Raw genomic sequence first — 17,499 nt, 5'->3', positions numbered from 1 at the left:
TCATCGTTTTTAAATATTTTTTGCATTAAAAAATAAATTGTTGATCGTCTGGGGGGCACGAGCCCTTCATGCCCCCCTCCACGCGTACGTCTCTGATCCCATCAATATGTTTTAGGAGGTGGGGGGCAGAGATGACGAAATTTTGCTGACGGTGGGGGGGGGGGAGTCAGAGTTTTGCTGACTTTTGCTGCTAAGAGGAGAGATTAAAAATGACTAAAAATTTGCTGACGTAATACTTGTGAACGGCCCTTAATCAAAATTCAACAATACTGTGAAAAAAACATTACATCATCTTTTGTTACTGTTATCAATCATCTGTATTAATTACATGATTTCTTCATAGTTCATATCTTTTGCAAATGAGTAAATGTAAAAATTTGAGCTCATATCACTATTTGCACGATGTTCATGTATGAAAAAGATTTACTATTTTAGAACTCTTCCCCCCCCCCTCCCCCCCACGTTCGTAACAGAAACTCTTTGTAACTAATGTTTTATTGACTCTTGGCACTTAATATTCCTATATCGAGCAGATTTTCTATTCCGTTTCAAAGTTAGCCCTGTTTTATTTACTGTTACAAATTTTATAATTCTATATACGTAGTTCATATATACATAATTCTATATACATTCCGTGTGTGACATTCTGTTTTATTGTTTTTTGGCGTTAGTACTTGTTATTAATGTTCTTATTTTATTACAAGTGATTTTATGGTTGTATCAAATGCCCCCACCCCAGGCATAAATTCCGTATGTTATTATTGAATAAATCCGTGCGCATAAAAGATGTCCTTTAGAGAGATTTATCAATCGTGTATTTGAGTTTGTATAGGATTGGCGATTATAATTTTTTAAACTATTTTTTTTCACGCTGCAGATTCCATTTAAGATCATCCTGTATTATAATTCCTGAATAGTTATAGTCGTAAAATCTTTCAATTTCTTGACATTGTAAGCTCGATTGGTACAAGCAGTGACTATGTATTTTTATGTACATATCAGTTTCATGGTTGATAGTTTTAGTTTTGGAGCAAATGTATTTTTTTTTTTTTTTTTATCATTTTTGTGATTTTTGTGTTTTTAATTGGGTAGCTGTATTTTTTTGAAATATATGACATCCATATTTGTTACGGGCATCTTTTTCTCAGCCACCTCGTTGAGCATTTTGCCTGTTGTGGCCTTGTATTTATATTTTTCGAGTATTTAGTTTTAATTTGTTACTTTTTAGCCATGTATTTATCTCAAATAGGTCTTCTTCAACTTTTTTTTAAAGATATATCATTTCTGAATCTTCAACGTAAAAGATAGTGTCATCAGCGAATGAAGTTAATTGTTCATTTAAACTCATTTTACATAAATCATTGATATAAACGAGAAATAATGATGGCTCTAGGACTGATCCTTGCGGGATTCCTTTCGTTACCTTTTCTAATGTGCTGATTTCACCATTTACTATAACAGCTTGTTGCCTATTATAATAGTATGTTTTAAACCAGTTTTGTACATTTAATCTTATGCCCGCTGAAAATAGATTTTTTGGTTTTTTTTTGTTAAAATATCCAAATCAACATAATTGAATGGTGTTTTAAATCTAACAAAACTGTAATGGTATCGTTTTACCGAATTTATCGTTATTAAATCCATTGTTTAAATGATTACTTGATTTAGAAATAGCCATTTCAGTGTTTTTGTTGTTTTGAAAGCCATATTGGATAGATGCAAAAAAAAACTAATCAGCTTCTTAAATAATTAATACATTTCTCTATTATTTTCGAAAAACTGGAAGAATTAATATTGATCTATAGTTTACTAAATCATTAATATTTGCTGTTTTATAAATTTGGCTTACAATAGAATATTTTAACTCGTAAAAATATCCATTTAATAATGATGTATCAACTAGATTTTTAAAGTTCTTGGTTCTGCTGTAGTTATAGTACGTCATTATAGTAAGATTTATCATGTTTGCCAACCACCCGACGACGCTTGGGTATTATGCGTAAATCTCCGGTATAAATGATAATTTTTTAGTACTTGTTAAATTTACCAACGACGTTTGGGTATTATGCATAATCGGCGGTAAAAGTGATTAATTTATGAAGCTTACAGAAATACTCTTCGATTGTGCATAATAACCGGTTAGCATGTTGAAAAATAAAATACAATTTACCCCCACTAAACAAGTTAAACACAGTTTTTTACCTAACTTATCAAACGACCCTCGAAGCAGTGGTAATTTTTTCAAAAGTGGGCAACATCATCCTTTGTGGGAAGGCAATAGAATAATGCACTAGGGGACGGTTAAGAGAGGAGGCCGATGGGAAAGAAAATTTTCTGAGAAGAGACAAATCAGTTTATATAGAAGAGACTGGTATACATGCTGTACTTTTTTCCTTTATCAGAAAAAACGTTCCTCAAAAGATGGCCGCGGTTGTAAAAGCCATCGAGAAATTACTATTATTTGATACACGTGATGGCAATAAGGAAATTACACACGAGCATATTATTGACTTTCTCTTCGGAGGGAGGAGCATAAAATATAAAGCATTTGTGTGTGTTTTTCAAGTAAAACACCTGCGACGAGAAGTCGGAAATTAAACTTTTTCTGGCCTCCCCTTCCCCCAATTGATTGTCTAATACTACATATCCCCAAATACAAAAAAACAAGGGAAGTGCTGCCCTGGAAAAAAAGAGTTAACGTGACTTCGTTTTGTGCAGCGGAAGGCATTAAAATTGATCTCGGTATTTGATCAATGAAACAACCATATTACGAAGCCTGTTATTAAATAATAATGCTCGAGCTTTAAGAAACGACACGTTACGAATTAAATCACCACGAGAAGTGTGTGTGCGTAATATTTCATTACGTTGTTGTCATTATTATTAGTGCGCGAGTGAAAAAAAAGCGCCGGCGATTGAATCACGAGTTTGTCGATTTGTTTCAAAAAAGTGAAATGATACGAGCAGTCATGACAACGGCACCTCGCGTCCAAAAGAATAATGAGTATTAAAGGCAACGCATATTTGGTACTTATAATATAGACGACCGTTTCGTTACGTCAGGTGACCCCCGACTCGCGTGTGAAGGCCTGCAATAAATGTATAAAGATCTTTAAAAAGAACAAATCCTTCGTTTTACGAGATTTTTATTTCGATGGTTTCGATCAACCAGGGTCTTATTGAATTGCGCCAAACTTTTCAAAGCATCGATGCCACTTCTTTTTCAAATGTTATATTTTTTTGCTGAATTTTCCCGATTCTTTCTTCCAAGCACGTAAATGTCGACCATTTTTATCAGTGTTTTAACCCCTTAAGTGGTTTTTAAAATTTCCCTGATCCGCATCATAACTGCCGCAGTATAGATATCGCTTCATTTCTTTCAAACCGAGCAAAACTCAGTATATTTATTGCCTGTGGCGATAGACCTATCTAGTGAGTTGTGCCGGAAGTGTAAGTGTGTGTGTACCTAACAGTCCCGAGTGCGTATCTAGTTTTGTGTCTGATTTTTCTCAGTGCTATCATCTATATTTCAGAAGTGAAGTGTAACGACTGATTATCATTTATACCGTTTGTAGGCCTGTTCCTCTCTGTGGTGAGACTTTTTTTTTTGACGGGGAGATCGCCTCGCATTCACGTCTCGAAGTTAGGAACTACAGAAAGCCAACTTCAGCCGACCATCACTGTTGTACCGGTGGGGTTCAAACCCGGTTCCTCGCGATGCGAGTCCGTCACTATGACCACCACAGGGGCTGTAAATCACTAAACATTCTAGAAATTGCCACCTACTTTCAAGAAAAATATTTTTTCCGATCTCGGCAAATGATAAATGCTCCCCCCGAAAAAGAAAATAATAATAATAAAAGAAGAGGAAGAGGAAAAAACTACCGTTTTCTGTTGTGCTCGTGATGAACGTGCTACTGACAAGGAAAGGGTCCAAGGGTGTCATTTTCAAAAAATTCAAGTATATTCATCTAACCCAGAAACACAACAAAAACAAAAAATTAGCGGCTGAATGTAATTATTAAAACTACAAAAAATTACTAAAAATGGCAGCAGTTGGCTGCTCATCATCTCTCGCGCTTCTCTTGGTGATATCTATAAAATACTTCTTTTCCCCAGCTTTTTTTCTTCAGAAATTGTTTTTTTCTCTTTTTCCCTCTGTCTGTGTATCAAATCTAGTGGTGTTAGAATGACGTCGCTCTAAGACTTTAGGGTTGCGGGATTTTTTATTTCATTCTTGGCCTCTATTGGCACTCAAAATATTAATATTTGAATTTTTTTTGAGTGACCCCCATAAAATAATTCCGCTCGATATTCTTATATTTCTGTGCATATTTAAATGAGTAGAATCATTTATCGGTAGTGGAAATTTTTTCAAAGCTTTTTGAAGACGTCGCCTTGGTCCCCCTTCCTTGTGAGTAGCACGAAAGCATAGCACTTTCGAGCATATGCAACCAATAAGACTTCTTGGTAACATTCGTGCGAATGTTGTAATCTCACTAAAGAGGACCCCCAGTATTAGGGTCCAGGTCGATTGTCGAGGTGGACTCGACATAGGAGACCACAAAAGGTTAAGAACTTGCAACCAATAGCAAGTGTATTAGAAAAATTACACATTTTTTCTCTGGCAAGAGATGCACACATTTTATGTTTGACTATTCATTCCAGTCTGTATTAGCTTTGCTACATTTCCCATATCTAAAATGGGTAAAGGAAAGCAGTTATTGATTCCATTCAAAATGAACGAATGGAATTTAGATGATCACTGAGTTAGGAGAACTACAAAACATTGCTTCTAAAATACGTATGACAACGATAAAGAGATCGATGCGGAGGAAAATTTAAAAAATATAATCCAGGGAAAAATGCAAATGTTTTAAAGAGGCTAGAGAAAACTCTTCGTAATTTTTACAACTAACTTCCAGTCGTGCAAATCGAAAAGATGGCTTTCCAGGAGAGCCTCAACAAACCCGTGTTTGATTTTAAATTGCTTTATATGGTTTGGATGAAGAAATAGTATATCTTACTAGCTGTTATCCGCAGCTTTTCTCGCGTGAATTTGCTAATCCGAAAATTCTTCCTTGAGACCCCCCTTTAGGTAGTGAATTTTGAGAGATCCCTTCTCAGCGAATCTTCGCATCATAAAATAAAGATGCTGACCAAATTTCAAATTTATAGTTTCAGCGATTTTTACTCGACATGTTTTCTCTACAGAGCATTTCGATCCCTTTAGGGGTCGAATTTTGAAAAACCCCTTCTTAGTGAGTCTTTACGTCATAAAATAAAACTACTGACCGAATTTCATATTCATAACTCCAGTGGTTTCGGCTCGGCGATGATGAATCAGTCAGTCAGGACATATGTCATTGTATATATACTGTGTAGATGTTCTGTGAGAATGAAACCAGTATCTATATTAAAATTTAATGCATTAATGCACTTGCGCCTATCAATTTTGATGTCATAGATATTTTCAATTTAGTGTGCATTATTCTTTATTTTCACTTATACGTCTTCCCCCCCCCCTCTTCCTGTTCCCTTGCACCGACACAGAAGTAAAATATCATCATAATGTGTATCCGTTTTGCTTTTTGTTATATCTAGAAAATTTCGCCTTCTTCGAAAAACATTTGATGATGAGATGCACATAAAAAAGTCGCTTCGAAATTAGTTCATTAAAATTAAAGAGCTCTTCTGATGGAAGGTTATCTTCACCGAATGCCGTCAAACTGACAGCGAACTCATTAGCATACACATATTGATTTGAATTAACATTAAAATTCCAACAACTTAATAACATTGAAAAAAAGATGTTTTCGCGTCACTTTCCTGCCAGGAGAAATTCCACCGATAACGAACGGGCTGGGCTGACAAAGCGTCTCCGATCACGAGTCACGGCCGCGTTGACGTTTCGGGGTCATCAAGTAATAATACACGCTGTTGCGTGCATGCCTGCCGTGTATTGCAAAGGGATGTGCCGAGACAGCAACCAACTCGGTTCACCGCCAGCACACGGTAGAATACTTAGTGTTATGGCAGTCTCTCCTCCATTATTTTACCCCGACGTTAGAAAAGAAAGCCCGAAGAGGGCCAACATCCCGCCTTCCTGTTGAGGGAGGGCCGAGGAAACACAAAACAATAATCACGGGAAATAAAACTGCTGTATTTTACCTTCCGAGTCGTTTACTAGAATACAAGACAGCTTTTGAAAAACAGAAGCTTGTTGCGCGGTCGGAACAGCTGCAATGATGGTTTAACGGAGTGGGATTCTCTCTTGAAAGATAAAAAAATACTGTACATACTTTTTTCTTCCTTTTGATAGTGTACGGCAGGGATCTCCAACGCGTGGCTCCACAGCTCTTTGATTACATGTTGAGTATAACTCAGTCAGTGACTTCGGAGCCGAGGGCGCTGTCGAGCACCCACGGTGATATGCGGCACCCCAGAATTGTTTCAGAATCGAAAGTTCTTATATAAAACTAAAGACGAGCACCCCCACACACACAGGTCTGAAACATTTTCGAAATGCCCCCGAGCATATTGGCCAGCGGACTTCATTAAAAAGTGAAATGTGGCTAGCGCTGTGTTTCAGACTGAAGACACCTGGTGTATAGAGCGAATATGGTGTATGCTTACACAGTTCAGTAACTCGGCATTTCAACTAGGGCCACCCTTACCAAACGCGGGACCTTCAACAAAAGATGCAAAAGTAATCTCTCGCGGTGCCCTTTCACACACATACGTATAGCATAAATAATCTTCTCTAACACCTGAAACGATGGAACTTCCTTTATATTATAGGAATGTATACGAAGTGCATATGTACGTTTAAGTAGTAGTAGTATGAAATCCATGAGAGGATCTAGACCTCGCTGTTAACCATAAGTTCCACATTTTGTCCCGTATTTTCTAGAACAGTCCCGGTTATTCTTTTCTTTTCTCCACCCCGACTTTTTTGAAAAAAATGTCCCGGTTTTTCCCGTTTATCAGTTGAAGTTTTCTTGAATTTATTTAATCAAAAACGTTGATACAGGTAATTTTCAACAGATGGATTGAATGCAATATTCTCATATAGAAATTGCGAAAATTGCATTTCGCTTGGGGGTGGGGGATAGATCCGCTCCTGATGAAATCCAACAGGCTGGAATTTTATTTCCAGAAATGTAATTTACAAACCCTTCTTCTGATATTCTGGAAACTAACTGCCGTATACGATCACAATTTGGAAACATTTTACAAGCAGAAAAATTTATCTTTTCCCATTAGTTTCAATGTCCGAGAATGGTTTTTTGTTATCTTTTCGACAAAATTATTTGTTGACCAAATGAAATATTGATCGAACATTGTTAAAAAAAATGCGCACGTGTAACAGTATGATTTCCAATTCATGTTATGTAGCATTAGTGTATTTATTATTTGTTCAGTTCACCGTCGCAGGCGTAAAGACGGCCGTCAGCGGCGGCAGAGGACGACATTCACCAGTGAACAGACGCTGAGACTAGAGATGGAGTATCACAGAAACGAGTACATAAGCAGGCCGAGGAGATTCGAATTGGCCGAATCGCTGGATCTGACCGAGACCCAGATCAAGATATGGTTCCAAAACAGGAGAGCTAAAGACAAACGCATCGAGAAGGCACAGATGGATCAGCAGTTCAGGTACAAACATTTGCTTGAATTCGACCTTCATTGAGTCGCGAGCACTCGCTAAACCCAACATCAGACGCAGGGCACCTACATGACAAGGTATGTAGGAAACTGGTATGATGATTTTTCGAAAGAAAAAATTCACATTTTGCCTCTTCTGGGACTCAAACCACAGTCCGAGAGAGTGCGTAACCACTACGCTATGGAAGTACGAATCCTATGGATCCACGAAGATTGCAAGAGGGCTATTGGTTCGAATCCCAATAGAGACAAAATGGGAATTTTTGTTCCCAAAAATCATGATCGCCCAATTATAACTAACCAGCTTCTTCCTGTATACGTTGTATTGACAAGTGGGAAGAAAGTCTTTCGCTATACCTATTACGTCAGTATCGACGGGGGGGGGGGGGTTTGAAGGTTTCTTACGTCATCAACCACCCCTTTTTGAAGATATGAAATATTCTGCTGACGAACTTTTGCTGAAAGGGAGGGGGGGGGGTCTGTGTTTTGCTGACTTTTGATGACAGGGGGGGGGGGGCGGGACTGCTTACGTAATACTTGAATGGCCTCCAATGTTTAGAACACATGTGAATTCTTGAATTTCCATCGTGGGGAAAGGTCACTAATTTGATCGCTGTTTAAAAAACTGCAGTCACACTCGGTCAATTAATAAATCATTAACTTCATTCATAGTTCCAAAAATAGATGGCAGTACTGCACATAACAAGCATTACACAGAAACAAACTTTCCGTTAGGTTCACAACACGTACACGCATATTCCAACACGCACCAATTTGTTAGAAGTTCCGCGGAGGAATATGGACTAGGGGGAATATGTGGTTTAATAGTAGTTACACTCGGTTGCAACGAGTTCGGTTGACGAGATTTCCAGTCACAACTCACACATTCAGTCGAACTCGACCATAACGACATCGAATATTCCACGAAATTATGCCGTCATAACCGAAGAGTCAAAAACGCCACAATCTGGGTTGTATAATTTTTTTTAAATCTTATCAGATGCAATCGAATACCGTGTCCATGAAGTTCTTATTTCATGATAATCAGAAGTGGCCATATTTGATTCCGAAAAATGCGGGACATCGTCTATTCTCAGGAAAAATGTTGCCAATCGTTGGTGAAATCGCCTATTATTGGGCATAAATAAGTCTTGGCGAGAAATGTGAATGAAAAAAACAGTGCTAAAGCAAATCAGCAGGGATTTAAAGCACCAAAAAAGTGCAGAAATGCAATCTAGAAGTGCTAAACTATTGAAAGAAAAAATGAATTAATTCTCAGCTTCAATAGTGTTCCCCTCTAGATTGTGAAATTTTTAACTGGGGAACCTATGAAAAAACAATTCTCTTGTCAAACCTTCTTTTTCCTCAAAATGAGAATTAATCGACTCACTCTGACTTTAGCCCTCCCCACTCCCATATACAGGGTGATTACTTGATTCTTTTTGCCATATTTTACCTGCGAACCGTTGATCCCAGACACATACTTCCAATTGCAAAAAGTATCCAAATAACGTGTGGACTTCAAATACGTCATTCATGTTGCAAGGGGTTGTATATAGTTATTAAAATAAAAAAATACAACTTTTTATACGGACACCCTGTGCTTAAAAACCCAATTAGAAAGTTGTTGCCCTGCTTCTTCTTCCGAGGCCAACAAAGTAAATTCCCAGCATTTGTGTATTTTTCTAAATGCAATATTCGTTGAAACATTTGAATTTTAAAAATCGGAGGGAAATTGGAAAAAGAACAGCAAAAACCAAGGGACACACAACGCTTCTTTCCCTGATTTATGCTGTTATTTCCCAGTATTTATTGAATTCAAAAATATCTCTGCGAATATTGCACTTGAAAACGTGGAATTTTTTTTTGTAGGCCCCAGTAAAAACAGAGCAACAAATTTCTAATTGGGTTTTTGAGAACAGGGTGTCCGTATAAAAAGGTGATTTTTTTTATTTCAATAACTATACACCCCCTTGTAACATAAATGATATATCTGAGTAATACACGTTATTTGGATACTTTTCCTAATTGGAAGTACGCCTCTAGGATCTACGATTCGCCAGCAAAATGCGGCAAAAGGAAATTAAGTAATTATCTTGTATAAAATCGTGGTATCTCAGGTCAATAAGATACGCACCTTTAGTACCGAAGGAAGGTCGCGAGCGAGTTTGATACCCGATTCATCATTGTGAGAAACTTTCCTGACGCGGAGGTACAACAGAAACGGCGACAAAACATGATCACAGAAAAATATTGCTACCGGAGGGTGTCCCACACCGAGCGCACCAACCTCTCGCTGAGAGAGGTCGTTGCGTTTCCATTGACGTTATAAGCAAGGTTCGATCCTTTTTGTCGCACCACGGTCATTTTCTGCACGCGAGGGCTAATTAGACCGGGACCTACAATTTATTGCCGATTCCGAACGGCAGGTTCGTTTTTTTATACTCATCGAGAGGTTGGTGCGCTAACCCCTAGATGGGGGAACTCCCTGCGGTAGCAATTTTTTCTGCTGTCATGTCGCCGTTTTTGTTGTATCCCTGTGTCAGGAAAGTTTTCTGACAAGGACGAACCGGGTATCGAACTCGCGACACCTCTAAACATCCTTTGGTACTTTAAGCGACTATCTTATCGACCTGAGCTACCGCGCCCATAAGCAAGGTTCATTAACACCATTTTCTACGCGAATCGGCTCGGACCATGACCTGACTATAGTCGAGATGTCGTTATAACCGAGTTTGACCGTAAATAGGAGCGTATTTTCTTACAAACATATTGACGAGATGCCCGATTGTGAGACATCGAACCGATTTCACTCGTCTAATACCATACATGTTTTTATGCAAGCAATTGAATGTCGGATTACCGTTCATGTTAAAACAAAAAATTTGCGTATTTCGATCCATCACATCCACGAAATTCAAATTACAACCAGAAGTCGCAGAGCCGTAAGTAGGCTCTCCATTCAATGATAGGATTATGTACTAAATGTGATTATAAGTGAGAGAAAAAGCATCCGTACCATGCGTCGATGGTGGGGGAAGGGGTGTTGAACGGGTGACGATGTTGGAAACGCGATCCATTTCTCACACCTTGCCCACTTTTCTCCCCCGAAGGCAGTTTCCGATTTATAGGCCGATGAATATTAATGTTGATGGCCCGGCCGATTAAGCCGCGTCTATTAGCCGAGGCGGTGGCAGGTGGCTGGCAGCAGCGGTAAATGGGCGTTGGTTTGGCGCTCTCTCGCTCAAGTATCGCACACGTGTTCGAGCTCGGTCGGTATCGGATTGCTTCATAATTAAACTGTATCGTGCAAGATTCATCGCTATTGACCGACCGCTATAGAGAAAGGCACAAGAAATCATGTTTATTTATAAGTGAACTTCCAACGACCGCTTTCGAACACACGAACACGTCAATTTACATCATTACATTGCAAATAATAGCAATCTCGGCCATTAGGTCGAATGACACCAGATCATCTGTCAAGTCTCAGGGATCAACAGCAACCTTCGTATGTACACACAATATCTTTCGCCCATCGGATCAGCAGCTCGTGCACGAAGTTGATCGCCGTTCACTCGCAACTTCCCAGCACACAATTACTTGAAATATACATATTCCTGAACATCATGTTTTAATGCTGATGAGAAAGTCCGTGCGAATTCAATATTACTCGCATTTATTCAGTGTATGGCTACGTTATTGAATTCAGGAAAACCATCATTCTCCTGGTTTTGACACGCTATTGTCCTAAACACGGACGCGGATTCCATACGCGAAAACATGGGTGAGTATTCCATGCACGTTTCCTCTAGATCGGACTAGAAACGAGAATCCTCACACGGTTTGGAGATGATGCTATTTATGAAAGTTGTTTTATGACGTGTGTCTGATGCCCTAAAAGCCAACTGTGAAAGTACAGTGGTGCACTGTGCACACCATGCTATTCTGTGGCAATCAATAACGACTACTGTTTTCGGTGAATTTTCCCAGTGGTGATTTTTCCGTCGGTGAATTGCGTGGCAGTTAATTATTGTCGGCGAATTTTCCGTAAATCATGGATAACAATGTTTTTCAACCTCTGGCCCCCGGACCCATAGGAGTCCATGAGTACTACTTTGTAAAGGGGGTTCGCGAGATTTTTTTTTTCATTTACCATCATTTCATGAATGACTTAACTGCAAAATGTTGCGCCACTTCTCTCCATCCGAAATGATACAGAGCATAGGTTCCCAAAGTTTTTGTTCCATCGCCTCCTTCTGCAGAAAAATGTTTCACATCACCCCCAACTCAAGTGAACCCATAGGATCCTATGTTACACCCGTAGCTTCTACCGCCCCCCGGACCTTTCCATCACCCCCGGGGACGATATTGCCCACTTTGTGAAACACTAATATAAAGCACAGACCTGTGTGCGATTTTAGTGTGTACAGTATGTAGAGCTCTCGGAAACGCCAAGATGGCTCATCCGCCAAGTGACGAACGTGACGGGTGGAATATTTTAGGTTACGGCGAAGGAAAAAGAGTTTTTGGAGACATTTATAAAAGATATAATCAACGTGAAGGTTCCAGCGGAGATCGGAAGAGAATATAATGCCCAGGTATTTATAATGGGAAACCTCGGAGATCAAAGAGTCGTTTAAAGAATAGGGGAATTCGTGGGGGGATTCTTTTACGGGTAACTTTCATAAAAACAGTTTTTGAGAGATTGAGGGGTAATTCCCAGGTTGAGCACCATATCGAGAATTATTAATTTTGATTAGTTCTTAAATAAATTTTTTCACTAATTCTGAAAAGGTTTTTGATTTATTAATGATTATATTAATTAATTCTGATATTAATTTTAATCTGAAATCACTTTAAATGAGTCCTTAATTATTTTTTTCTGTAATTCTGAAATTATTTTCCTTCTCAGCATATCTTGAGATCATTTCTTTTTCAATATTTACGCAATTGTTCTTTTGTGAATAATGATCAGATTGTGAAATAATTTCTCTCTGATAATTATTTCAACAATTCTAGAATTATTTCTTTCATTTTTTATAGAATTAATAATTTTTCACTGCTATTAATCATTTTCTGAAAATGATCTGCGGGCCACATGTGTTTCGCGGTCCACCGTTGAAGACACCCTTGGCCTACTCGTTAAGACCCCTCCCCACTCACTGTCTATTTCTCGAAAGGTGTCCCCCGTCTGTGAAAGACCCCCCCCCCCGTCCAATTCCACATCTCTATATACTATATTTCGAGGAGTTTTTTTTCCTTTTTACCCTACGAATAACATCTGCCAGCAGAGAGCTTGCGTTGTTCAAGTCGCAATTGAAGCTAATACGAAAATGAAATATATTATTAATTTATTAAATTTTCAACCACGGTGTCATTCACAAAGGAAATGAAGATATAAATGACCTGGAAATATATATATTTCGATAAATAAAATACAACACCTGCCAGAAAAGTGACAAAAGAAAGAGAGAGAGAGAATCTGCCACCACCCGCTACTGCTTCACAAAGTTGTGTAAGAAGAAGAATATTGAGCAGGTGAGAGAGAAGCTCGCTGTAACAATATTCCAGTGCTTTCAATAATGTGTGAACCTTGTTATTGAGCTCTTTTGTCCGAGAAATCAAATAAGTCTGAAAACCTCGACCGAGGAGGAGTTTTGCCCTATACTCAACGAAGAATGTTGTGCCACGGAAAGCATCCGTGCGTGTACCAGGGTCAAAATTTCAACGTCGAAAAGTGATATCTCTGAAAGGAATCGAAAAGTCTAAAACTTCCAAGACGGTGATACCTAGTGAGGTCCCGATTCCCGATTGGAGAAGTGTGGCATTTCCCAGTTTTAAAATTTTTTTCCAGTCCCAAAATTTAAAGAACATATACTTTAATTAACCCAACGTCTTTGACCATAGTCGCCGGTGGGTCCTGATCCACTTTGCCATGGGTCCAACTCGTGTCGAAGCGTGTCCCGAAAACCCACCACCAACAATGCACCGAAAGGAAAATTCACCGGCAAATAATTTGAAGGAAAATTCGTCGAACGTAAAATTCACCGACAACAATTTACCAAAAAATGTATCGAATTTAAAATTCACCGAAAGGAAAATTCTTTGATCGGAAAATTTGCCGGCAAAAACAACTCGACGAAAGATTCGCTGACAGAAAAATTCACCGACAACAGTTTGTGTCTTAGTGAGTGAGCATTGGAGCTCTCGCTGAACTGTTTGCCAGTGAATTTTCACAGCAATGTGAAAATTCGCTAAGCTTTTCACCGATTTTCCTTTCGGTGAATTGCGTGGAGCTGAATTGTCGGTGAATTTTCTGTAAATCAATTCGAAATCTGAGCCTTGAACCTTCTCGATAGGAAGACCAAGTGAAATGATTTCAGTAGTTGGTCGAGTATTATTATAATGATCATCTGATCATTTTTGTGGAACCAAGGAGATTTTCTGCACGAGACCTGTGAACCTAAACAATTTATTGCCAAATCCGAACAGCAGCGTTCGACATTAACATATTTCTTTTCCATACATATCACCGAAAGGGTTGGTGAAGAAGGGAAACATCGTTAGTCCCTCGGAAAGGGACTTCCCGCTTTAGCGATGTGTGGTGTCAATTTAATTGTAATCATGTTGCTGATTCATGCATCGAATTTGCACCTCGATTTTCTTTAATTTTCCGATTTTGTTTTTCTTTTTACAGGTGTATGGCGTTGGCGAATTCGTTGGGCTCACTTTACGCACCTCCGGTGTCCAGTGCAGCAGTTTGTCCGTCTTTCTGTGGAACTTGCTATTACAAGCCCGGAAGCACGTCGGCTTTGCTGAGCGCGAACTCTAGCGCATCTTCGTCGATGCTTGCTGCCGCATCGCGCTTCTAATCGGCACCACTCGGGACATTATAAAACTGACCTTAAACTGTCATCACGATTTTCACTCGAACTCTCTTGATCCATTCACTCTCTTTGTCTCTCTCTCTCTCTCTCTCGCTCTCTTGCCGATTCTGAGAATATATTTGTGACGCATCACCGTTCCGAGCTCGTCACCACAGAGCTATATAACCTCATAGAACGAATAACGGTTGTTTCAGACGTGGGCTACCGTATCGAGTGTGTACATACAGTAAATACAAACCCCTTCGGGCAGAGAGATGTTCGGATTGATCGTAGTGAGTCGAAGTGATGTATAAAATATTACACCGATATAATGCTGGAACATTCAAAAGATAATCGGATTCAATGATTGCCATTTGATTTTCCACGCAATGCCATGAGTAATTAGGTTCTGCAGGTAATAAGTAAGTTTAGAAAGTTTTAATCGTTTCTGCATTAACAGATACGCAAACATATGAACAGACCAATCTTTTTTTACTCACTACTCTTTCCATTATGCAACTTATTATATGCATAATTTTGTTTTTGGTTTTTAGAAATCACATCAACAGAAAGGGTCTGTTCCACCGACCCTTTGTGAAAACAAGGCGAAGGCCAGGGATTATTTCTGCGAATAAGATGAACCTTCACAAAAAAAAATTAGTTTCTCATCAAAGCTCACGGACGCCCGAAATCTCCCAGCTTATCCCGGGGTAAAAAGCACTGCTTTATCGTGATCTCCTCTTCCGGGCCGCAACTGGGGGGGGGGGGGAGGATCAGGCGGGTCTGATGCTCCGGGTGCTGAACCAGAAGGGGGAGCCGACTTCACCCTTTAACTGCTTCTTCTACATTACAAGGAGCGGCCAAATGCCGGCTTGCCCCGGGTGACAAAATATCTAGTTGCGGCCCTGCTCCTCTTATGCGCATGGACCGACGCGTTTTCCCAACGAATGCCGTTTTCTGTCAATGTAGATACTTTTAGAAACAAAATAAAAATAGACCAGAGATACCCTCTTCACACCTGAGCCAAAACTGACTATTAATTTTTTATTTCTTTTTTTTTTTTGATTGATTTGTATTTATTTTACGTCAAAATGACCTTTAAAAATTTTATTTTCTTTTAATTAGTTAATTTGGGCGGATACCAGGGCCATTTTTAAGTACGCATGTGTACTTCAGGTCTTAACTGAAAAAAGACTCATTAAAAGCCATTTGAAACTATTAAAAATGACGTACTATAGCGAAGGGGATAGAGATTTCTAACAGACCATCGGATATCTCACGAATGGTTTAATGTCGATCAATACACACATAAAAGTAATGACTGTTTGTCCTGGTAACACCGCTATTCCCAGAGTCGTAGCCAGAAATTTATTTCTTAGGGGGAGAACTGGCATTTCAGTAGGGGCACCAATGTGATGAAACAATAGACTTAAGTTCCGTTTACACGCGACATGTAATTTAGTAGTTAACTAAATTATAAACCTAGATAGCAACAGGCCTACAAAGATACAATTATTCAATCATTACACTTCACTCATAATTAAGAAGATTCATGGTAGGTTCAGAACACGTTCACGCACATTCCAACATGTACCAATTCGCGAGAAGTTCCGCAGAGGAATATGGACCAGCTGCATGAGTGGTTTAGCAGCACAGTAGTTAACTAAATTTAAAGTCGTCAAGTACTTCAAAACGTATGCAGACGTTAAGAGTCGCATTCACGGGTTCAGTTGCTAAGCTGTCCAGTGATTTAGTTGTCAAGTAGACAAGCGGGATAGAATCGGTTAATTTTTTTGGTTAAGTATGGCCTATGCGCATGCGCCAGTGGGCGTGGAATCGTATTACCCAATGAACATTCACTATTCGATTACTTGCATTAGAACGCATTTAGTAGATGGATTTAGTAATTTAGTAAATGATTACTAAATTACTTGACGCGTGTAAACCAGCCATTAAGCATGTTAAATGTGTCACTAGCAGACCACTTTCAATCTCCCCTACTAGTCGTCAAAATTCAATCAACCAATTGCAGAATACTCAGCATCATAAACGTGGCATCAGCACGTACAGTGTTACTAAAAAAATGCACACATAAAATCAAAATCATATGGCAACATTACCTTATATTAAAAAGAAAATGCTAAGAGAAATTCCAGAAAGCGAAGAATGACTCCGTCTGTATATTTGAGAACATTGCATGTTGTGTCGGACCTGGACGTTAATGAGCCAGATTTAGTGTTCCGGTGTTCGCAGAAATTATTTATGTGAAAAAAAAGATGATGAAATGAGACACAACGTGAAACAAAATGCAGAATCACAGTATTAAAAAAAAAAGACTTTATGCGTCTTTTGAAACTGTGCCATATCAATTGTCCGGATATGTGTTTAGTTTAAGAACAAAAATATGTAAAAAAGTAAAATAAAATGTATATTGTTGATGTTGCCTCAACGTGTTTCATTGATTGAAAACAACACGTGAATACGAAATATTGCGTCATGGAAGACCTGGTCGTCCTTTCCTACAAAAAATTATTACTAGACACATCTTTTCGGCAGCACCGATCGACTAACCCAGAAATTTATCTGGGCACCAAGCGTATGCACCAAAACTTAGTTTTCTTTGCAAATTACTCCATCGGTCCAATACATTCATGATCTTAATTATGCAGACAACATATTTTTCGAAATATTTCTGCAATTATTTTTTCCTTACCCCCGATTTAGCGTCCCTCCTTTAGCGCGGCCGCGAGGGTCACACAGCCCTAGAACCACCCCTGTCTGCATCCACGAGTTCTAATTAGACCAAGAATCGCCTTTCGATGCCGATTCCAAAAATCTAGACCAGTGGTTCCCAAACTGTGCTCCACGGAGCACTAACTGCACTGCTCCACCAAATATTTCCTACTGCTCCTTGATGATATTGGTGGTTGAATGGTTGAATTCTTTATTTGGAAGCTCACTC

The 17,499-nt window shown here is 39.0% G+C and overlaps 1 protein-coding gene across 1 annotated transcript in view; it reads left to right on the top strand.

Moving 5' to 3' along the window:
- Window positions 1-16,981, top strand: part of LOC149081123 (uncharacterized) — a 42,872-nt gene extending 25,891 nt beyond the window's left edge. The window contains exons 2-3 of the mRNA XM_089237312.1: window positions 7,425-7,659; window positions 14,369-16,981. Coding sequence (XP_089093438.1) covers window positions 7,425-7,659; window positions 14,369-14,543 — 410 coding nt within the window. The 3' untranslated portion in view covers window positions 14,544-16,981. The remainder of the gene's footprint in view (window positions 1-7,424; window positions 7,660-14,368) is intronic.
- Window positions 16,982-17,499: the final 518 nt, after the last annotated feature.

This window comes from Pholcus phalangioides, unplaced genomic scaffold, assembly GCF_987345545.1.
Source record: "Pholcus phalangioides strain wild (caught in Gottingen) unplaced genomic scaffold, Ppha-v1.0 ptg000010l_1, whole genome shotgun sequence".
Classification (NCBI taxonomy): Eukaryota; Metazoa; Arthropoda; class Arachnida; order Araneae; family Pholcidae; genus Pholcus; species Pholcus phalangioides.
This window is presented reverse-complemented; position numbering and strand designations above follow the sequence as displayed.